The sequence below is a fragment of the Myzus persicae genome, unplaced genomic scaffold (genome assembly GCF_001856785.1).
Source record: "Myzus persicae strain clone G006 unplaced genomic scaffold, MPER_G0061.0, whole genome shotgun sequence".
In the NCBI taxonomy this organism is placed as follows: Eukaryota; Metazoa; Arthropoda; class Insecta; order Hemiptera; family Aphididae; genus Myzus; species Myzus persicae.
In genome coordinates, this window is record NW_019102182.1 from 53,888 (window position 1) to 72,852 (window position 18,965).

At 27.2% G+C, this 18,965-nt stretch overlaps 5 protein-coding genes across 6 annotated transcripts; 2 read left to right on the forward strand and 3 right to left on the reverse strand.

Annotated features, from left to right (window-relative positions):
• Positions 1-614: 614 nt before the first annotated feature.
• Positions 615-1,908, reverse strand: LOC111031475 (partner of xrn-2 protein 1). Of its 2 annotated transcripts, XM_022311435.1 has the most exons (4): positions 1,660-1,905; positions 1,320-1,497; positions 1,075-1,211; positions 615-939 (listed from the first exon to the last, which is right to left on the reverse strand). In XM_022311435.1, coding segments are annotated over exons 2-4 (309 nt in total). In that variant the 5' UTR covers positions 1,490-1,497; positions 1,660-1,905; the 3' UTR covers positions 615-937. The 2 variants fall into 2 exon arrangements, with proteins under 2 accessions (XP_022167127.1, XP_022167126.1); XM_022311434.1 differs by lacking the exon at positions 615-939 and having other exon boundaries at positions 1,067-1,211; positions 1,660-1,908.
• A 1,460-nt stretch (positions 1,909-3,368) lies between these two features.
• On the forward strand, positions 3,369-5,484 carry LOC111031478. Its single transcript, XM_022311437.1, has 2 exons — positions 3,369-3,473; positions 5,123-5,484. The coding sequence occupies exon 2, from the start codon at positions 5,132-5,134 to the stop codon at positions 5,384-5,386; it is 255 nt and encodes an 84-aa protein (XP_022167129.1). The 5' UTR covers positions 3,369-3,473; positions 5,123-5,131; the 3' UTR covers positions 5,387-5,484.
• A 204-nt stretch (positions 5,485-5,688) lies between these two features.
• Positions 5,689-6,896, reverse strand: LOC111031477. Its single transcript, XM_022311436.1, has 3 exons — positions 6,727-6,896; positions 6,547-6,627; positions 5,689-5,912 (listed from the first exon to the last, which is right to left on the reverse strand). Exons 1-3 carry the CDS (start codon positions 6,770-6,772, stop codon positions 5,752-5,754), a joined length of 288 nt encoding a protein of 95 aa, XP_022167128.1. The 5' UTR covers positions 6,773-6,896; the 3' UTR covers positions 5,689-5,751.
• Positions 6,897-6,948: 52 nt separating this feature from the next.
• LOC111031474 (probable ribosome biogenesis protein RLP24) lies at positions 6,949-9,041 on the reverse strand. The gene is made up of 4 exons (XM_022311433.1): positions 8,820-9,041; positions 8,552-8,738; positions 8,249-8,398; positions 6,949-7,153 (listed from the first exon to the last, which is right to left on the reverse strand). Exons 1-4 carry the CDS (start codon positions 8,898-8,900, stop codon positions 7,029-7,031), a joined length of 543 nt encoding a protein of 180 aa, XP_022167125.1. The 5' UTR covers positions 8,901-9,041; the 3' UTR covers positions 6,949-7,028.
• Positions 9,042-13,387: 4,346 nt separating this feature from the next.
• On the forward strand, positions 13,388-17,444 carry LOC111031488 (m7GpppN-mRNA hydrolase). The gene is made up of 7 exons (XM_022311452.1): positions 13,388-13,997; positions 14,078-14,234; positions 15,601-15,819; positions 15,893-16,152; positions 16,246-16,528; positions 16,589-16,735; positions 16,799-17,444. Exons 1-7 carry the CDS (start codon positions 13,906-13,908, stop codon positions 16,979-16,981), a joined length of 1,341 nt encoding a protein of 446 aa, XP_022167144.1. The 5' UTR covers positions 13,388-13,905; the 3' UTR covers positions 16,982-17,444.
• The last annotated feature ends 1,521 nt before the right edge of the window (positions 17,445-18,965 follow it).

The window sequence follows — 18,965 nt, forward strand, 5'->3', positions numbered from 1 at the left end:
TTCAAGTTGTGTATTAGAAAATCTATAGATATTTATTTAAGAAGACATTGTACATGCATTTGATATCTCCGCTTCAGTAATGTATACTATGGCAAATTGTACTGTTATTTTAAAGATTATAGCGAATTGACCTACTATCAAATTTAAAGGTAAGAATATTATTTAAGACTTTTGTATACTTTTGATATTTTGATTTTGAAGCAAGTTATATAATATATATAGTTATTTAAAAATGTTACAAGTACACAATAGTATAAAATAGATAAATCTGAACTTAAAATTAGACAGGCGGCATACTATACATCAGTAAGACAGAGACAATGTTGTACATAGTGGATTTATGCATACAGATAGTATTAACTACAAGACAACAGAATATAATATGATATTTTATTAATATAGTATCAAATTTAGCTGATGTCTTACTCATTTCTTTACTATATTATATATTATGTAGAACAAGAATCCAATGCACCTACAACCATATATATGCCAAAGCATAATGACACTAGTCAAGAACAATATAACCTAAATATTATGATTTTTTTTAGATAGCCTTTATAAAAAAATTATTTCAACAATTAAAGTATCTTACAGATGAACAGATATTTTGTTTTAAAAACCAGATTTTTATTCAAAACAAACAATGTTTGAAATATAAATTTTAATTATATTATATTCTTATTGTTACAAGTATTCAATTCATTAGAAAAAAAAATTGTACATAATGAATTGATTATAATGCACACAATGAGATGTAACACATTTTTGGAATATGCAACAACCAAACCTCTAGTGAATTATTTAAATTAATAAATAATTTTTCAATTTTAATTCAATTTGTTTTATCATTCTTAATAGTACGATAATTATAAACATATAAGTAAATATCTGGTAGTCGGTTGATATTTATTTGACATGTAGTGTTGTCATAGTTTCCTGAAATACATTAAGTATACATGTAAATAAAGATAATTTTAAAATTTAGAAAAACAGTTATATCTTTAAAGATACCTAAACAATTGTTTAAATGTATTTAGAATTTTAATATACATTATATGATTATCTACTTACAGCGTTTAGCTTTAGCTTCAGCAGCATCTGAGGCTGCAACAAAGGTTCTTTGTAATTTTCCTTTACGTTTTTCTCTTAAGTCATCAGCTAAACCTTCAGATAGTGTTTCAATAAGGTCCATGACTTTCTTAGGGTACCTTGAAAAATTAAAATTTTATAGAACAATGCAACACACTATAATTTACAATTTGATAAAAAAATATTAGCATATAAAATTGCGAAGATAGATCAAAATTTGAACTCACTGGCATCCTAAAAACTCAACATTAAAAAACACTTGAGCTAAACACACTAATCGATCTTCCGGGAATTTGTCTTGATGAGCAACTAAAAACTGGCGCCTAAACTGCCAATGATCTTCATATTCATGTTCAGATCTGTATTTATCGACATCCCAAGATGAATCAAAAGTCATGATTATACCTTTAGTAATAAAAAAATTAAATAAAAGTTTAGACAATTGCACAAGTCAACAATGTTTTAAATTAAATAAAAACTATGAAATTTATTGGCCGAAATAAATAAATAACAAATTATAATAAAATAATAACATGAATTTTGGATAACTGATTTACTTGAACTTACTATTTTAGAAATCTCGGGGTATCACTTAATCTCCGACCTTAGAAAATAGACCAAAAATCACGAATCAAATCTTAAAAAATAAAAAAAGTAGCTTCTCGTTTAATAGAAATATTGAACGGCCAAGAACGGTGAAATGCTGAACCTCTGAAGTAGAGAAGTGTAAAATGCTCTGCTATAGATCTTAGTCGTGGTAAAAAGTAAACACAATTATTATTGTTGATGTTTTGGTGAGAAGCACGATGCCACGATGTGATAACATATTATGGTGATAAAAATAAATATAATTCAACCACGGACTCGGCCAATGTGGATATATATTATAAATATTATGATGGTGGTTATTATCCATCTAGTACTCAGCCAAAAAACTAATACAACGTTCCTCATAAGCTGTTTGTGGAAATTAAAAAAAAAGTTGATCGTAAGTCCGTAATAATTTTTTATGAGCGTCTGAAGTCAAAATTTTAACAAAATTCATCAAAATCACAAAAATTGGGAAATTATTTCATGTTAGAAATTCATAAAAAATTTTCTATTTCTATTTATGCCCAAAAAGTCTAATTCACGTATACCTATGTCATAATTATGATGTAGATATTTGAAATTTTCATAAAATTTTAATATTATCATTTTCTGTACATAATATAAATTATAAATACATAATTTTAAAACATTTACACTCTTTTGAAGTTATATATAAACATTTTTAATTTTCAATTGTTTAAGTTTTTTATTCTATAAATGTCAATAACGTTGTATTCGGTGTGTCAAAAAGCTTGACAATTTAATACGTTAAAGATAAAAGTTAAACTCGTAAAAGATTCCTCATAAGTATAGTCATAATAGCAGTTGAAAAATATTAAAGATCTATAAGTACACATTTTGTTTATAAGTATTTTAAATTTAAATTCAAATTTAATCAAATCTTTAATTAAATTGATTTGTTGTGAAAAAATTATAAAATGTTCATTTTTTATAGCCAAGGATTGAAAACTTGAAACATGATTCTCATTAACAGTTCATACTATAGTAACCAAAAAATCTGAAAAATATTTAAGCACTGTTATTTTATACAGACATTTGAAGTTCATTTGGACTAAATTACATACTAACGCCAAGTTAGAATAACAATTTTGGTTATTTCGTTGTAATTTGAAAATATTTTTTAAGGGTATATTGAACTCTTACAGTACCTAATAATTTTTCGATAAATTACTTTAATCACTATATCATAAAACATACTAATCAATATTATAGGCTGACACTGGCTTCACAGACCGTCTTCGCTCGGAATCTTTTTTTCGGGTGCAATGGTCTTATATCATTTAATAACATTTGAACACATCCATTGCAGTGATCCTTTCAGATTTCTAGACACCCAATGTACAGCAGACCGGTACCCACTTGGCCACATCCTACTTTTAGAGTTTAATATGTTGTACCATGGACCTATAATTAAGTATTAACTATAGGTCTTTGTTGTGAAATCGAAATATTAAAGGCTATAGCTATAGTTCTACTCTAGCATTTATAAGGATTTGCAAGAAACAATCCCATCAAATGTCAGTAGTCAGTACGAATTTTAAATTGTACTTGTCCGTGGCGGTACGTCTGTTATTCAAATTTCGCGGTAATAATTTTTATTCGTCTTCCTCCATGCTTCGTATGTTTTTATTGACATTTTATCTCTGGTCAATTTTTTTATCAAGGTTACAGACAATTTTCAATTTTCTTTACTCCGTTCAGTTCGGCGGATCTACCTTTAACGTGAAGTAAAAAAGTCGAATTCGAGGTCGGAAAATCATCCATTAAAAGTAAGTACATGTTTATACTAAATTTAATTAATGAATCACTATATTATACTATTCAAATATTTTATTGATGATTTGTTTTGTGATCATATAAAATTATTGAACCATTATAACCTACTCCGGTACTTACTGAAATGTCATGCAAAAAATGAATCGTTTTTTTCTACATAATTTTATAATTATAAGTACTTTTAATTCAATTTTTTCGTATTATAGAATTATGGGGTACCTATTTGACAATCAGTGTGAGTTTTTACCCTCTCAAACTTGTTTGTTTTAGTGCTTAAAAAAAATTAGAAATTAATTTTTTAAATAGGTTTATTTGCATTTAGCAACTAAATTTATTCATAACATATTCTTAGTGCTTAAACAATTAATTAATGAGTAACCTACATTGAGTCTTATAAATTATAAAACGCACCTACAATGACTTAAAAACACTGTCTATAACTATTGGATTATCCAAGCATGATAAGATTCTATATAATGTTAACCCTTGGGGCATAGCACCTTCAATCGGCATCATCTATTCTTCCTGGCTTTGCCATATTTTTTACATCAAACTGGCATGGTAGGTACTAAAGGCTAGTTATTTAAGATTGCTTACTCACTGATATAGATACCATAATGTAAAATTGTAATACTTACTACAACTGTACTTAATATTAAGTAGGTATAGGATATATTTTTTTTAATTCAGGAACCTAATAAAAATATTAAATGTATTTTCATTAAATCTCTGGTACTCGTTTCGTATGCTACCTACACAACATTTTTACGGTAAAGTATGGTGTTTACAGGCTACACGCGTATTTAACATTGAAGAAGATAATCAATAAGTGTGACTTATGTAATTATTATATTTTGATTGTCAAGTATATTTTACCTATATGTTTTAAAGTTAAGAACAATTTATAAATAAACAATTTTCGTCATTGGTGTATGCTTGTAAATTTAATATAAAATAGTATAAAATAGTCGTTGTGGAAGTTAAACTAAGATATAGAGTTAAGGCAAAGGGGATAACAAGTCTACTTCAAAGACAGATCAGGGAGGAATGATGGCGGTAAATAAATTTAACTGATATGTTTGGGGTGAAAATGATAAATATTTTTAAAATAAATTTGAATGTTTGACGAAGTATTAACTTAAATGTTTACTGAAAATACTTTTAAGGTAAGATAAAAGATTAATATTAGATTATTAAAATTTGTAGTTTGCATATTTAATGAAATTCATTTACAATACAGATAGTATATAACGGGTACCTAATCTTTTTTCTTATGGGAGGCCGCTTTCAGATTGGCAAATTCCATAGCTTTTAAAAATTGGATGGTACAAATGTGCTCCCTTTGTCATCCTATAAATTATACTATTACCTATTATTTTCAAAGTGTTAATATTACCTACTTGGTTTTTATTTTAAAATACATTATAATTTAGGTAATATCTATGTTTTTTCATTGGATCTGTTGTTGACCCAGTACAGATATTTACTGTTAAATTATAGTAGATGAATTTCTATAATAATAGATTTTTATTTTGGTATAACTCATAGTTACTACCTATTCTAAGTTTTTATTTTCCAGCATTATGTTAATGATGTTGAATCATATTTAATTATTTCATATGTATATATTTTTTATTTTTAGACAGACATAATGTCGATCCGCAAAATATTGGTAGCAACTAAGCCAATGGCTAGAAGTATCCATGGAAGCAAACCTCTGTGTGAAGATGCTCGTTTGAAAAATTTAAAGGAATGGCAAACATTATTCCAAAAACCTGATGGTGTACCGGTTTACCTGAAACGTGGAATGACCGATCGCCTTTTGGTTGGTTTCATAGTCATTGGTACTTTTGCCGGACTTGCAAACTCATTCAAGTACTTGTACGAAGAAGTAATTAAACCATGAATAATGAACATGTAGATTTCAGTTAGTTTTGTAATTATTATAATAATACAGTGAAAAAATGTTATAACTTATAATAAATCATGTATTATTAATTAAAAGTTGTGAATTTTGTACTTTATCAGATTAAGATAAAAAAAAACAATTTAAAAAAAAAAAAACAATTTTATTTTGAATTATATTTTAAATAAAAAGAACTTTTAGCATATAAATAATAATAATATCCTGTTAAGATTGCATTGTACATTTGTACCTCCTATACAAAATAGTCTAATTTTAACTTTTAGAAAAACTAAGGATAATAGATTTTGTCTTAATTAAAGTTGTTAAAACTATACAAATTGTTAGAACATTATACTTTAAGAGCTCTAAGTTGACGTTGTGAGTGGTACTGAGGAAGGCGTTTGTTGTGGAGGTTGATTGTTAACTATAATAAATTTTTGTAATACACCAAAAATTATTCCTGAAATCCCTATAATGAAGAGTCCAGTGAATATGATTGACAACCAAGCAGGTATTCCTAATGATTCTAAAAAAAAAAATTAGACACGTAATGTATTAAATTTTTGATCATTAATTGGTTTAAAGAAAAATATTTAATGTACTGATTTTGCTTCTTGATGTTATTAGACATACAATATTGCTTTGCTATATACTCATATTTGTATATAAGTAACGTAAATTTTTCATTTGCTAAATGCTACAAATTAAAATATTTTGATCAATTTACATTGCACTTGCGCAACTAACTATGAAGCTCCGAAAAGTGTCTATATAAATATTTTGAATTGATAACAAAAAGTTTTGCAATATTATTTCCTAAAATATAAATTGTTCGCTTTAAAAAATTATATTTTATTTAGTTTGATGAAACTCAATTGTACCTAATAAGTGACGAATATTGAAATAGATTTAAAAATAGCAAAAATAAATTCAATGCTACTAGACAATAATATCCATATGCAATTTCAGTGTCTGAACAAATAATAATGTATCATACATTATAATATTAAAATAGTGTTTATACATTTAATTATAGGTTATGGTAAAAAAAAAATGTAGGAATTAATAGTTATTAATAATCATAAGATTAAAATTGTATATGTACAGCTGCATTCAGATTTATTCGATAATGTAAATATTTAGCATTACTTAGTACTTACTGTAATATGTCCTGGTAATGGTTTTTCTTCCCCTAAGAATCTTTCGTCTCGCTTCCGTTTCATTGAGAAATGATATAATTACTTGAAAATATAACATTAAATTGTGGTAGTTACAAAATTATTTGATGATTTACACATACACACAATAAGTTTATTTAAATTATGCCAAATATTACTTACCAATCGCCAAAAACAAAAAAACTGTAGAAAAACGCATTTTTAACATATTGTATTAGTTTCTTTGAAACAATATTTTTAACACCAATAAATACAGCACTAACAATAGAGCACTTACTAATGAGGTTAAATTGTATTTTTTATATCCACTGGGTGGAAAGATATTTGTATAGTACCTTATCTGTTATGTTTCACCGTGATGCAATAAATAAGGTTGGGCAGATAACTTATGTAAATAATTACTCATGTATATTATATTTGTATAAAGATCCATATTACAATACCATTGAACAGTTACAAATATTTTATATTTTAATGTAAGATAGTTTACTATGATCAATATTATTCTCGTCTTCTGTAGCAATCATCTCCACATCATTTTCTTCTTCTTCTAGTAGTTTTTCTTCAGTTGCCAAACGTTGTTTAAGTCCTAAAAGAAACAAATAATTTTTAAGCTTAGATTATTTTTATTATTCAATCATATATTGACATTACAAAGATTATTATGGTTCTTCCAACATATTCAACTAAATGTATAATAAACACAGCTATGTTAATTTTAAGTTTCCAAAAATTAAGAAAAATATGATAAGCTACATGTAATAAATTAATGTTCATCATTGATTCAAATATTTTTCTTATAGTAAATACTCTAATAATTGGATATTTATTCAGACACAATAACAGATCATAAAATATTAAATTATATCGTTTATAATACAATTTTACTCATTTTATGTTTCTTGATGTTTAGAAAAGATTTTGTTATCTCAAATATTCAATTGGTGATCAATACTAAATAAACTGTACAGTTAACAGATCTTTTATCCCACTTATATTAATACATGCGGTAAGCCAGTAAAGGTTGTTGAGTTATGGACTTTTTTTGAAATTGTTGAAAATGCACGGAAATTTAATAACAATATTACAACAAATAATTACGAATAGGATAATTTTTTAAAACTATTTTTCTCTGACTTATACTGTTTTCCAGTATTTATGCACTTTTAGATATATATCTAAATTTTAGTAACTAACTCATTTGCCATAGTCTTAAATAGGGGAGGCTTGAGCCCCCAGAAACTCCTCTTGAAGCTTCTCCAAATATTTTCTAACTAAAACTTAAGCTGTAATGCAGTGGTCGGCAACCTGCAGGTCACATGTGACCTTCATAGTAATTTTATATGATTCGAGTAAAATTTATTATTTGTATTAGAATCTCAAACTAAGATAGCATGGACAAGAATTTGAGGATTAAAATGTTGTTTGTAGATACCTTGTCAAATTAATAAAGCTAACAGGTATGCTATAAATCAAATTTGACATTATATATTTTTGTAAAAATAAAATAAGGTATATTTAAATTATGATGTTTAATCATTGCCATTGGTAATCCAATCGATAGTTTTTCAATGACAGTGATGTAAGACAATAGTTAACTCCCCAGAATAAATATATATGCATGCCAATTAAGATAAAACCTGTGATTAAAATTGAATATAAATTATAGTTCTTCAATTATTACCTGCAGCAGGCGATCTAATAAGTGACATATCCCTTTGAACTTCCCTGATATCCCTGTGCTGTTCAACTTCACGTCCTTTACGTAATCGCTGCATTACATAGGTAGATTGGCGTTTCTTTTGAATTTCAGTGACTTTCTTAATTGCTTCCACTATTCAAACAAAGAACATTATATTTAACTATTCACAAGATATGTTCATCATATGCTAAACACAGTTTAATATTATATGTATTTATTTATATATCTAATGTAATTTATTGTTTGATAATTATTTATATTGAATATTATACATAGATTACTTACTTGACATTTGCCAAAACTCTCTGTCATATTTCATGGGAATGTTACGTCTTTTTTCAATCTCAAATGATGGATCGACAGCCAATTCTTTGCCAACAGCCTTGCGGTATGCTTTGGTCCATCGTACACGCCTAGGGTTCTTCTTCTTTTGGAATGCCCGGTGACATTTCGAGCGACAAAATTTAAATACCTAAAACATAACAAAGCTGCGAATTAATGTGTGCCAAGGGAATACAAAATGGATATTAAATATTTTATGTATTGGACATACCTTACAATCATTTCTTACGAAATGCATTCCATGTCCTGGATACATTTTGGATGAACAAAAATAACAAGTGTCAATACGCATTGTTTCGTTTTAGGGATTGGCTAGGTAAGTGACAAAAAAAAACTACAGAAGAGTAGTGACTGTGTAGCGCAAATCGCAAAAAAATAAAAAGAAGTTAAACTGTTAAAGACAATTATGTATTGCGTTAATCGTATACGATTTGTATCATTATCATTATTATTATCATTTAAAAGCACGTGTGCTTGAAAACCTTATAAACTCATGGCATAAAAAAATATGTGTACAAATTAATATAATTATATCATTAATTTATTTGTTTTGTTTCATTTTTTATACTACCAGGTAAATGGTAATGGGATATGGAATCATAGATTATTATTACAGTATAATAAATTATTAGTAAAAACTAAAAGCCAAAAGGTCTGTGAATGGAATATGGATGGTCGGATGAAGCTCATCTCACCCATGTAAACAATTTGGCGCTCACACATTTAATGCATTTCATAAGCACTAAACAGTAAACGCACTGTGAGCGACGATTCACTGGCACTGTATTGTCTGTATTAGATGCTCGAGGCTAATGCTCGCATATTTAGCCATTCGTCGCTGATTGATTTAAATTTATACATCAATTCGACAATTCATATAGATAAATATGAGACAATTTTCTTTTCGCATGAACAAATTTATATTATGTCTAACACAGAGAATTGTCGCTAATATAATACGCATCAAAGTTCAAATTATCCGGATATGAGTCCATCCATAGTATATATTATGATTTAACGTTTGTGGCACGATGTAGATCACGGTCTTAGAAGATTGTGATGTAGTTAAAAATCTAGGATATAGATAAAAGTTTAAAACGATCCAAATCTATTTTCTCATTGTATATTAGATATTAGAAAAAAAGCTCCGAAGTAAAATCCCCTGAAAAAATTTGTCGATAAATTTGATTAGAATCTTTGTGTACCTACATAATACTATAATAAGCCATACAAGGATGATTCACTAAACATGCTCAACCGATTTTTTTTCCTTTAATGAATTTATTCAAATTCTGACTTTTGGAATTTTTAAACATACTCAAAGACCATATTTTCAAATTCTTGAATTTTTTGCACTAGATAAGGAGTGTCCAGTGGTGATACAAAATTCTGTTTTTTTATGAGAACCTCTTTTTGACTGTATATTAATGAGTGGATAATTTTTTTGAACATTTTGATTAGCACATTCAAAATCAAATGATTAGTTTCTTAGCTACTAAAATGTCTGTGTTCGGGATAATAATATAATCCTTAAAACTGGTTTTATACAGATATAAAATAGATTTAAAATTGGATCTAGTATTTATAGGTACTTGGGTCATTTTTACAAATGATTAATATCTATAGATTAATATTAATGACTACAATTTTTAAATCACCATAGCCCTCATATCTAAATTCATTTCTATGGACCTTTTATTCTTAGAACTTAAAGTTAAATAACTCAAAAACCACTAGTACGAATTTATATTGATTTTGATACGTCAACAATTTTAGAAAAATGATTGCTGTTTAATTTATAGTTGAATAGGGGTGTTTTCATTTGAAAACAGATGTTTGTATTTTCACAAGGCACTCTTTAAGTTCCTAGTACAAAAAATCTCAGTAATTTGAAAATATAGTCCTAAAGTATATTTAAAAATTAAAAAATCAGATTTTGAATAACTGCATTATTGAAGAAAAAATATTTGATACCTACCTACACATTATAATTACAGGAGTGTTATTACAACTTTACTCTCGATCCTAGTTCATAGTAATATAGTATGTTCAGAAAATTTGTTAGCTGTAGAAGCTGTTCCAAATAAAAGTATTACATTAAGATCTGCGGCAACTGCGCAGTCACTGGGCGAACTGATTAGGGTTTTTTTAAGTGCACTTTTACTAAAAAATGTGGCTCAAATCGATGTGTTTGTAGAAAAAAAGAGGTATTGTGCAACTCTAAATGCCATAATAGCCTTACATAAACAAATAAATAAATAATATAACTATAATTAATTCAGTAAAATAAAATATTTTAATACACATTTTAAATTTGTATGTATTTTATACTTTAACGGATATCAAACTGAAATTGTATTGAATAACTAGAAATGTTATGAAATAACTAGTTAAAGTACAATTTTCATGTATTATTTCATACTTTAACTAACATTCGTAGGTAATTCATGAACTACCTACCTAGTTATAAAATAACGGAATCCAACACTTTAGATGTAACATATATACTTTTTGTACAGAGTGCAGCATGGATTATTTCCAATAACACTAAAGTAATTGACATTTTACATTAACATTATCTTGAAAATTATGATGCTATTACATTACAATTACATAAAAAATAATATATTATATGATTGACTAATGATAAACTATGTTTAGTGTTATATGATTGTTATAAGATTTAAGATAATATAAAAAAATATACAAATAAATCTACATTTAAATATGAAAATAAAAAAATATTCATGCAATATTTCATGAAACAGTCACTAACTATATTAAAATTATTATTTCTTGTCAATTCTTAAGGATTAGGTATCGAGTTATAATAAAGTAACACAGAATGTATGAAAAAAAATTTTTTTTTATATTTATATTTTCTATTTTTAAAAAATATTTCATATATTCTGTGATAATGATAACTACTACTAGTTTTAAATAAGGTGGGGCGGTGTTCTTCAATAGTTATGCATGTATGTATGTGTTATTATTATTCTGGCAAATTTAAGCGTCACATAAATAGTTTGATCAATTGAAAATGTGTATAATTATGTTTATTAAGTAGCAAAAAACAGAACTCAAATATATTGAGTAGGTACAAACAGTATAATATATTATATATGCTGAGTTATCGACTACTGAGTGTTTCCACTTATCGTGATCACACTGTGTGTAGATACTAATGTACTGTTGTAACTTGTAACGACTCGTCCGTCTATCGTTGAAGTATTTTATTTCTTTTGTTCATATAAATTGTCAGAATTGTTAGTCGTTTCCGACAAATGGAGGCGATTGAGATTGACCCATATAATACACCGGAATTTGTGATATGTTATTGTGGGGCTACCTGAAGGAAAATGTTTTTAAACATCGGCCTCACACCTTGGAAGAATTCAAACGGCGAATTTGGGAGGAAATCGGCCCTATACCAGTCGAAATGTGTCAAAATGCGGCTGAAAACTTCAGAAATCGCCTTCACCAATGTATCGCTGCTGGTGGCCATCATCTTTCTGATGTCATTTTTAAAACTTGATACATAAAACGGCATGATGTACTAAAAAATATTAAATAAATATAATTTCTGTAAGTTGCGTAGTTTTTTTTTAATAGTCTTTCAAAACTGCACTGTAGTTTCGCCCCATCCTGCATATATGATAGTTATCTTAAATAATATAATATCTCAGTATGTAATTGTATATTTATATGTTTTTTTTCAGTTTCATTGTATTTAGTGAATAATAATGTACCTATACGAAATTATGTTTTCGAATAATAATAATTATTAATTAATTATTCTATAATTATTTATTGTTTTGTATCAGTGGCGACTGATGACATTTTAAAAATTCACCCTATGTTTAATAAAAAATACAATTGAGAGTACCTATACGTGGCTCTGATTGTTAATAAACTAATTCAAAAAATAATACTCTGAACTTACATTTTTCATAAATGTTTCTAGCATTTTCTAATCATAAATACATGAATGTCAACATTTTTTTAGTAAGTTTTGACAAAACTCATACAAAATTATGAGTGCCTTTAAATTGAAAATGTAAAATTTAAGAACAAGTTTGAACCCCTGCTAATAGTTACTTAGTAATAATTAATAAAATACCTATATAGTTGAGAGGTTAAAAGTATTTGAAGCTGAAGCGTATCATATGTTTAAAGAGTAACACTTTGGCAATTTGTATGACATATATTTTTGGGCTGTGTCAATCCTGTGTCTGTTGAAAGTGGGTTGTTATTTCGTATTTTTCGTGCATTAAAACCAATAAGCAGAAGAAAAAAATATACTTCCAGAAGTCCAATAATAATTTTGAAAAAATATTTGAATTCTTTATTGATTTTTTTAGGTTATGTAAGAAATGGATTTTTGATTTTTTTTTAGCAACCCAAAATTAAAGGTGAATTTAAAAAAAAAAGAATATTCATTTGGTAGTTTGTACTATGTACTATACTAACTATACAATATAAAAAAAATCAAAAAAGAGAAGAATAAAGAATGTAAATTATGTTTTCAAAATTAAAATCGAGCTTTTGGAGTTGGGTGAATTTTTCTTCTGCATTTGAGACTTTCATCTATAGGCGGCTGGTTAAATGAGCCGACCATGACAAGTTTTCAAATTTCGCGGTTAGAGGAACCGGGTACCTACTATAATCAGTGTGACCAATGTACGGGAACAATCATGGATGAAAACCATACGGTAAATCAGCTGTTGGCTTTCTCTTTTTACTTGATGCTGATCGTGACGTCAAGAAATTGCGTCGCAACTAGCTAGCTGCAGCAAGCCGTCTGAAACTCCGAACCAGGACTGCACAACAATAACAAACGACCGAGTGAGTGACTCTGTCTTCTTCCTGTCGAGAAAATTCGATCTTAAATGGCCGTGTCGACTAACCTGTGTTTTAAACGTACCGATACCAATGAACATAACGTACACGCGGGGACTTAGTGATTGGAGACACAGTATTAGCTGAAGCATTTAGTCATGTAATTATTAATTATAATTTTAAATTATATTATAATATTAAACCAGTGTGATATTAATGTTACGACACATTTTGTTAATTTTTTAAAAAGACAAGTGCGTATTTTCGTTTTTTTTTTTAAATATTAAAACCGTTTTGCATTGTGTTAACAAATAAACGTGTTTGTTGTTCGAAAAGTGCTCGCGTAGTCGAGTATATATTTATATTTATATATATACATATACATATATATTTGTATTATTTCGTTGAACCTATATAACCGATATAATACAATAGTGGTTTACATATCCGTTGACAACATGATCATCGAAATGAAGCCAGTGACCGTTAAAAAAGGAGACCAGATGAAACAAAATAAGTTGACTAAGGAAATTCTTGATGACCTTAGTTGGTTCGTATTAGTAACATTTACACTAAGTCGCTGTTAACATCACATGTATTTATCATGTCGTTATTTGTTGTTTTTTTCAGTCGGTTTATAATCAACGTTCCTGAGGTAGAAAGACAAAATTTGATACGGATTTGTTTCCAAATTGAATTGGCCCATTGGTTTTACATCGATTTTTATTGTGATGAACATAATTTAAAACCATATGGTATCAACCAATTTGCATTACATATGTTTCGGGTAAACATTTACTCAACTCTATAATCTTAAAATAATAATATGAAATACTATTCCATTCTAACATAATACTATTAATTTATTAGTCACCTATTCATTACAATTATAAAAATATCATATGAATTTTAAAAATTTCATTTTGTTTGTACTTGATTAGACAATTTAGAGCCAAGTAAACATTTTGAAATAATAATTCTAGGTATTGTAAATAGTTAGGATTTCATATAGAATCATTAATTAATAATTATGTAAATATTATTGTAGTTCTTTTGATTAAAGTTCACTGTATCACATTATTTGTTTACAAATGGCAAAATTAATTATGAATACCGACACATGTACTATTTTAAGTTATCTCTGATTTTAATAATAGATTTTGATACTTCACACACTTATACTTAAACTATGGATTATGTTGATGATTTTAATATTGAACAAAAAGATTATTTTACCTTTAACTTTCTTGGGAAAGAGTTAGTATTAAATGTTCATAATTTTTACAAAAATAGTATGGATATCATTAAATTCTTACGAAATTCCCAGTATTTTTGTAACATAAATTTCTAATCAGTCCATGGTCTATGTATATAATATTATGAACAATTATCTTTGATATCTTCATAAAAGTGAGATTAACATCATTCATTTAATGATTATGGTATAAAGATCATAAACATATTGCATTTATCTAATAGTTTTATTTACAGTTTGATACTCTTTACTCAGCTATCCTGATAAATGATTGTTTATTCTCTGAAATAAATATTAACAATTTCAATTAGGTGACTGGTATAAAAGCATTATATTTTGCAATGAATGGCTATGAGTTATTAGTATTTACAAAAACAAATATCTTACAATTGAGTTCAATTGAATTTGAAAATACAATTGTCTATGCTTAGTTTTAATGATTACATTATAATTAACATTCTTTTTATGCTAGTTTTCAAAAATGAAATGTTATCATGCTGTTATTTTAATTTTTAATTTGTTATATTAATATAATTGTTCTAAATAAACTTTAAATCATGAATCACATATGTTATAAATATGTAATCAAATATTACATATATTCTATAGAAGAATAATATACAAAAAAGCTCTAAATAGTAAATAATATAGGTAGCAACAAAACAAAAAGTTGTAATTAAAACTGATTTGTTTATTAATTATACATTTTTTTAATACCAATAAATCATATTAAAAAGTAGAGAAAAAATACCTAGAGGTTTATAACCTATTACATGCCAAGCAATTGCTGAATAATACTGATAAATATATACAATTTTAACTTTTTAAGAACAATTGAAAATGTATAGGCCTAGATTTTAATTGAATTTTCAACTGATAAATTTAATTTTACTTGTAGCACATACCATTTTTGAGAAGTCGCGAATCCCAGGTTTTGGATGTGCTTAAAGAATGGCGTGAATACAAAAGATCAGTACCAACATATGGTGCTATTCTACTAAATGAAGATATGACTCAAGCATTGTTGGTCCAAAGTTATTGGACCAAAACATCATGGGGATTCCCAAAAGGCAAGGTGAACCAAGATGAAGATCCATTAAACTGTGCAGTTAGAGAAGTAAAAATAATGATTTACAAAAACAATATCTTATCGATTCTTTAATTCAACAAATATAATATAACATTTAAAGGTTTATGAAGAAATTGGTTATGACATTGGCAGTGTGATTAACAAGGACGATTACATTGAAACTGTGTTGAATGATCAGATCAATAGATTATACATAGTGCCTGGAGTCAGCATGAAAACAAAATTTTCTCCTCAAACTCGGAATGAAATTGGGTCGATTGAGTGGTTTGCTTTAGATAAATTGCCATCTAACCGTAGAGATCATTTAGCTGCCAAGAGTTTAAATAAACATTCCTTTTACATGGTATTACCATTCATCAGGTAATAAATCAATTTCAATTTATTACACTTATTTTATTTTAGTAAATTTAAATCATTTTAACAATAACTATATTTTCACTACTCATTATATAGACAATTGAAGAGTTGGGTGGTTAAGAAGAGAATAAAAGATAAGCAGAATGCTAAGCCGCCCAAAAATTCTAAACAGCCTTCAAAGAATTCTAAATTGTCTCCAAAGAGTTCTAAATCGGTGGCTGAAAATCCTAAGTCAGTGACACAAAATAGTTCTAAAGCATTGCCCGAGAATACTAAATCGGTGCCTGTGAATCCTAAATTGCCCCCCAATACTTTAGAATTAATTGATCCCGCCATCATTTTTACTCCGGATAGAAAAAAAGAAAATACAAGTTTCCTTGTAAGTATATTCTTATCAAACTAAAAAAAATAATTTTACTAATTAAAATAAAATTTTTAGACTTCTCAGACGCAAGAATTTTTTGCTATGTTCCCGGAACGATACAGTTCACCAAAATCTGAAATTATAGTGCCCCAACCAAGTACACCTATACAGCAATCTCCTTCTCCTGCAACTACGTCATTAGCTGAACCCAATGCGATTTCGGTTTGTGTGCATTATGATTATACTTGCATAATACATGTTGGATAATAAATTTATTAATTTTAGGAAGCCAAACTTAAAGAATTCTTCGCCTTGTTCCCTCAATGTTTGGATGTCTCCAAATCCCCAGTGGTGCAAAAGGATACTGTTGCCGCTGTTCAGGTGACTGAAAATAAAAGCAGAATCAGAAAAACAAGTCCCTGGCCAGAGTTTAAATTCAACACAGCTGAAATAATGAAATATTTTTAAACATATTTGACTTCAACTCCTCATCCCACCTATCATCCACTGAAACGTTATTGCTATTGGCAAGCTTTTAACAAAACAACAATTTAATTTTAAAATTCATTAATTTTTTTTTCTCCTTATCATTTCATTCAATAGTTTTTCTCAGTAAAACTAATAACATTATTCCTTTTTCTTTTCTATTTCTCAAAGTAAATATTATAAAATGATATTTATTTATACAATAGTATATAATAGGTATAACTCATACAATTGTATGGTTGTATAAAATATATTTTTTGTTTATTTAAGTATTATTTGAAAGCCTTTCATATTATTGATCCAACTATTTTTTTTTGTATTCTCTTTCTGTAAACATTAACTCGAACAATTTTTAAATGTACTTTTTGATTTATTGTCACTGCATAATTATTATTTTTTGATAAATTTGTTGTGAATCCAATAAACCAAATCAATCTTGCCTGTATTATGTTTCACTTTATTGAGTAAAAAAATATAATATGTTGAAAAGTTCATTAAATTGTCTGCATCTATAAATCAGCCATATCATTGATTAAATTTGGTATCATATTTAAATAAACTTATACCTCAATATTTCCGGTTACATCTATAAATAAAAGGTACTTAGCTAGAACTTATATTTCATATCACCTCTTATATAATTAAATACAAGTTCATATTGTAGACAGACATTGAGGTTCGGGTTTATTATATTTTGTATTCAAGCTAAGCAGATTAAAATTAAAAAAACTCATGTTAGTTATAGAGTTTAGTGTTATACCTTAAAAGACAGTTGACTATAAACAATGACTGTTTTCATGAATACTGGTACGTCTGTCATTTTGTACTTATAACCTAACCTTGAGTATTAAAAAAAACCTTACGCCACTTTAATATTGATTGATTTTTTTAATTAAATATTTTTTAATGTTGAGTATTAAATTATAACTTTATAAGCAAGATAGATTGTTACTGTTTGGCTGGGGTAAAGGCACTACTATTGGATTTTTTAGAAACAATCTTCGCTACTTTGTAGCCATTGAAAAAAACTATTCTCAACTATTTTAAACTATCCCTACTGTTAAATGATATATATATATATAATTATTACACAACATTACATAACTTATTTGTTATTATACAAATTGACACATAAAAATAATTTGCCTCCATAAGTAAGCTTCTTGGGTTGGTGACAAGATTTCTAATTTAATTATGTTCTCGCATAAGGAAGAAGAAAACAATTATGATGGACACCACGTAATAATGAAGAACAATTAATATATAGATTTGAAAAATAATGTTTCTCTTTATTAATGCATTATTTTCAAATTTCAAAAACGAAATCAGTTCGTAATTGTACTAAGCGCGCCATTGGCAAATGTCTTGACTTTGCCTACAAGTTATATTTAGTTATCATTTAAATAATGATGACTTGGAGATGTTCATCGATTATAAATAATTGTGTTCATCGAGGATTCTATACTATATTAGATCACCATTGCTAAATGAACAATAATAAAATAATTAAAAGTAGGTAGAAGATACTGCAGAAGGTCGTTAATAAAGTATATTTAGTTTTACCTTTGAGTCTGACTACATTGTATTTTATTATAAAATGTATACAATAATATTTAATTAAAATTGTTTGTGGTTTTGAATGGACTAAGGCATTGCACCCAAATTGACCAGAACCCGTAATGACCCTACGAACCTTTAAAAAATCAAACACTTGAAATCCATGTAACCAGAACAATTTTTTTTTTAAACAATCGATTTAACCAAACCCCCAAAACACATTCTGGTTACCCCGGAACCCAAAAATTTTTTGATTTTCTATCTTCATGTAATTTATCAGTATGACTTGAAATATTATTTTATAAGTATTTTATGAAGTTTGGTTATTAAAAACAAATAACAATATTAAGACATGAATACACGACTAATAAGTAATTTTACAATAAAGTTATAGAAAATACTTTAAATA

Coding starts and splice junctions, on each gene's coding strand:
- LOC111031475 (XM_022311434.1), bottom strand. CDS start 1,489: ATGACTTTTGATTCATCTTGGGATGTCGATAAATACAGATCTGAACAT. Junction 1,212..1,319: donor GTTGAGTTTTTAGGATGCCA/GTGAGTTCAAAT, acceptor TAATTTTTCAAG/GTACCCTAAGAAAGTCATGG.
- LOC111031478 (XM_022311437.1), top strand. CDS start 5,132: ATGTCGATCCGCAAAATATTGGTAGCAACTAAGCCAATGGCTAGAAGT.
- LOC111031477 (XM_022311436.1), bottom strand. CDS start 6,772: ATGTTAAAAATGCGTTTTTCTACAGTTTTTTTGTTTTTGGCGATTG. Junction 6,628..6,726: donor TTTTTTGTTTTTGGCGATTG/GTAAGTAATATT, acceptor TATATTTTCAAG/TAATTATATCATTTCTCAAT. Junction 5,913..6,546: donor CATTACCAGGACATATTACA/GTAAGTACTAAG, acceptor TTTTTTTTTTAG/AATCATTAGGAATACCTGCT.
- LOC111031474 (XM_022311433.1), bottom strand. CDS start 8,900: ATGCGTATTGACACTTGTTATTTTTGTTCATCCAAAATGTATCCAGGA. Junction 8,739..8,819: donor TCGTAAGAAATGATTGTAAG/GTATGTCCAATA, acceptor GTTATGTTTTAG/GTATTTAAATTTTGTCGCTC. Junction 8,399..8,551: donor AGAGTTTTGGCAAATGTCAA/GTAAGTAATCTA, acceptor TTGTTTGAATAG/TGGAAGCAATTAAGAAAGTC.
- LOC111031488 (XM_022311452.1), top strand. CDS start 13,906: ATGATCATCGAAATGAAGCCAGTGACCGTTAAAAAAGGAGACCAGATG. Junction 13,998..14,077: donor ATTCTTGATGACCTTAGTTG/GTTCGTATTAGT, acceptor TGTTTTTTTCAG/TCGGTTTATAATCAACGTTC. Junction 16,736..16,798: donor CTGAACCCAATGCGATTTCG/GTTTGTGTGCAT, acceptor TATTAATTTTAG/GAAGCCAAACTTAAAGAATT.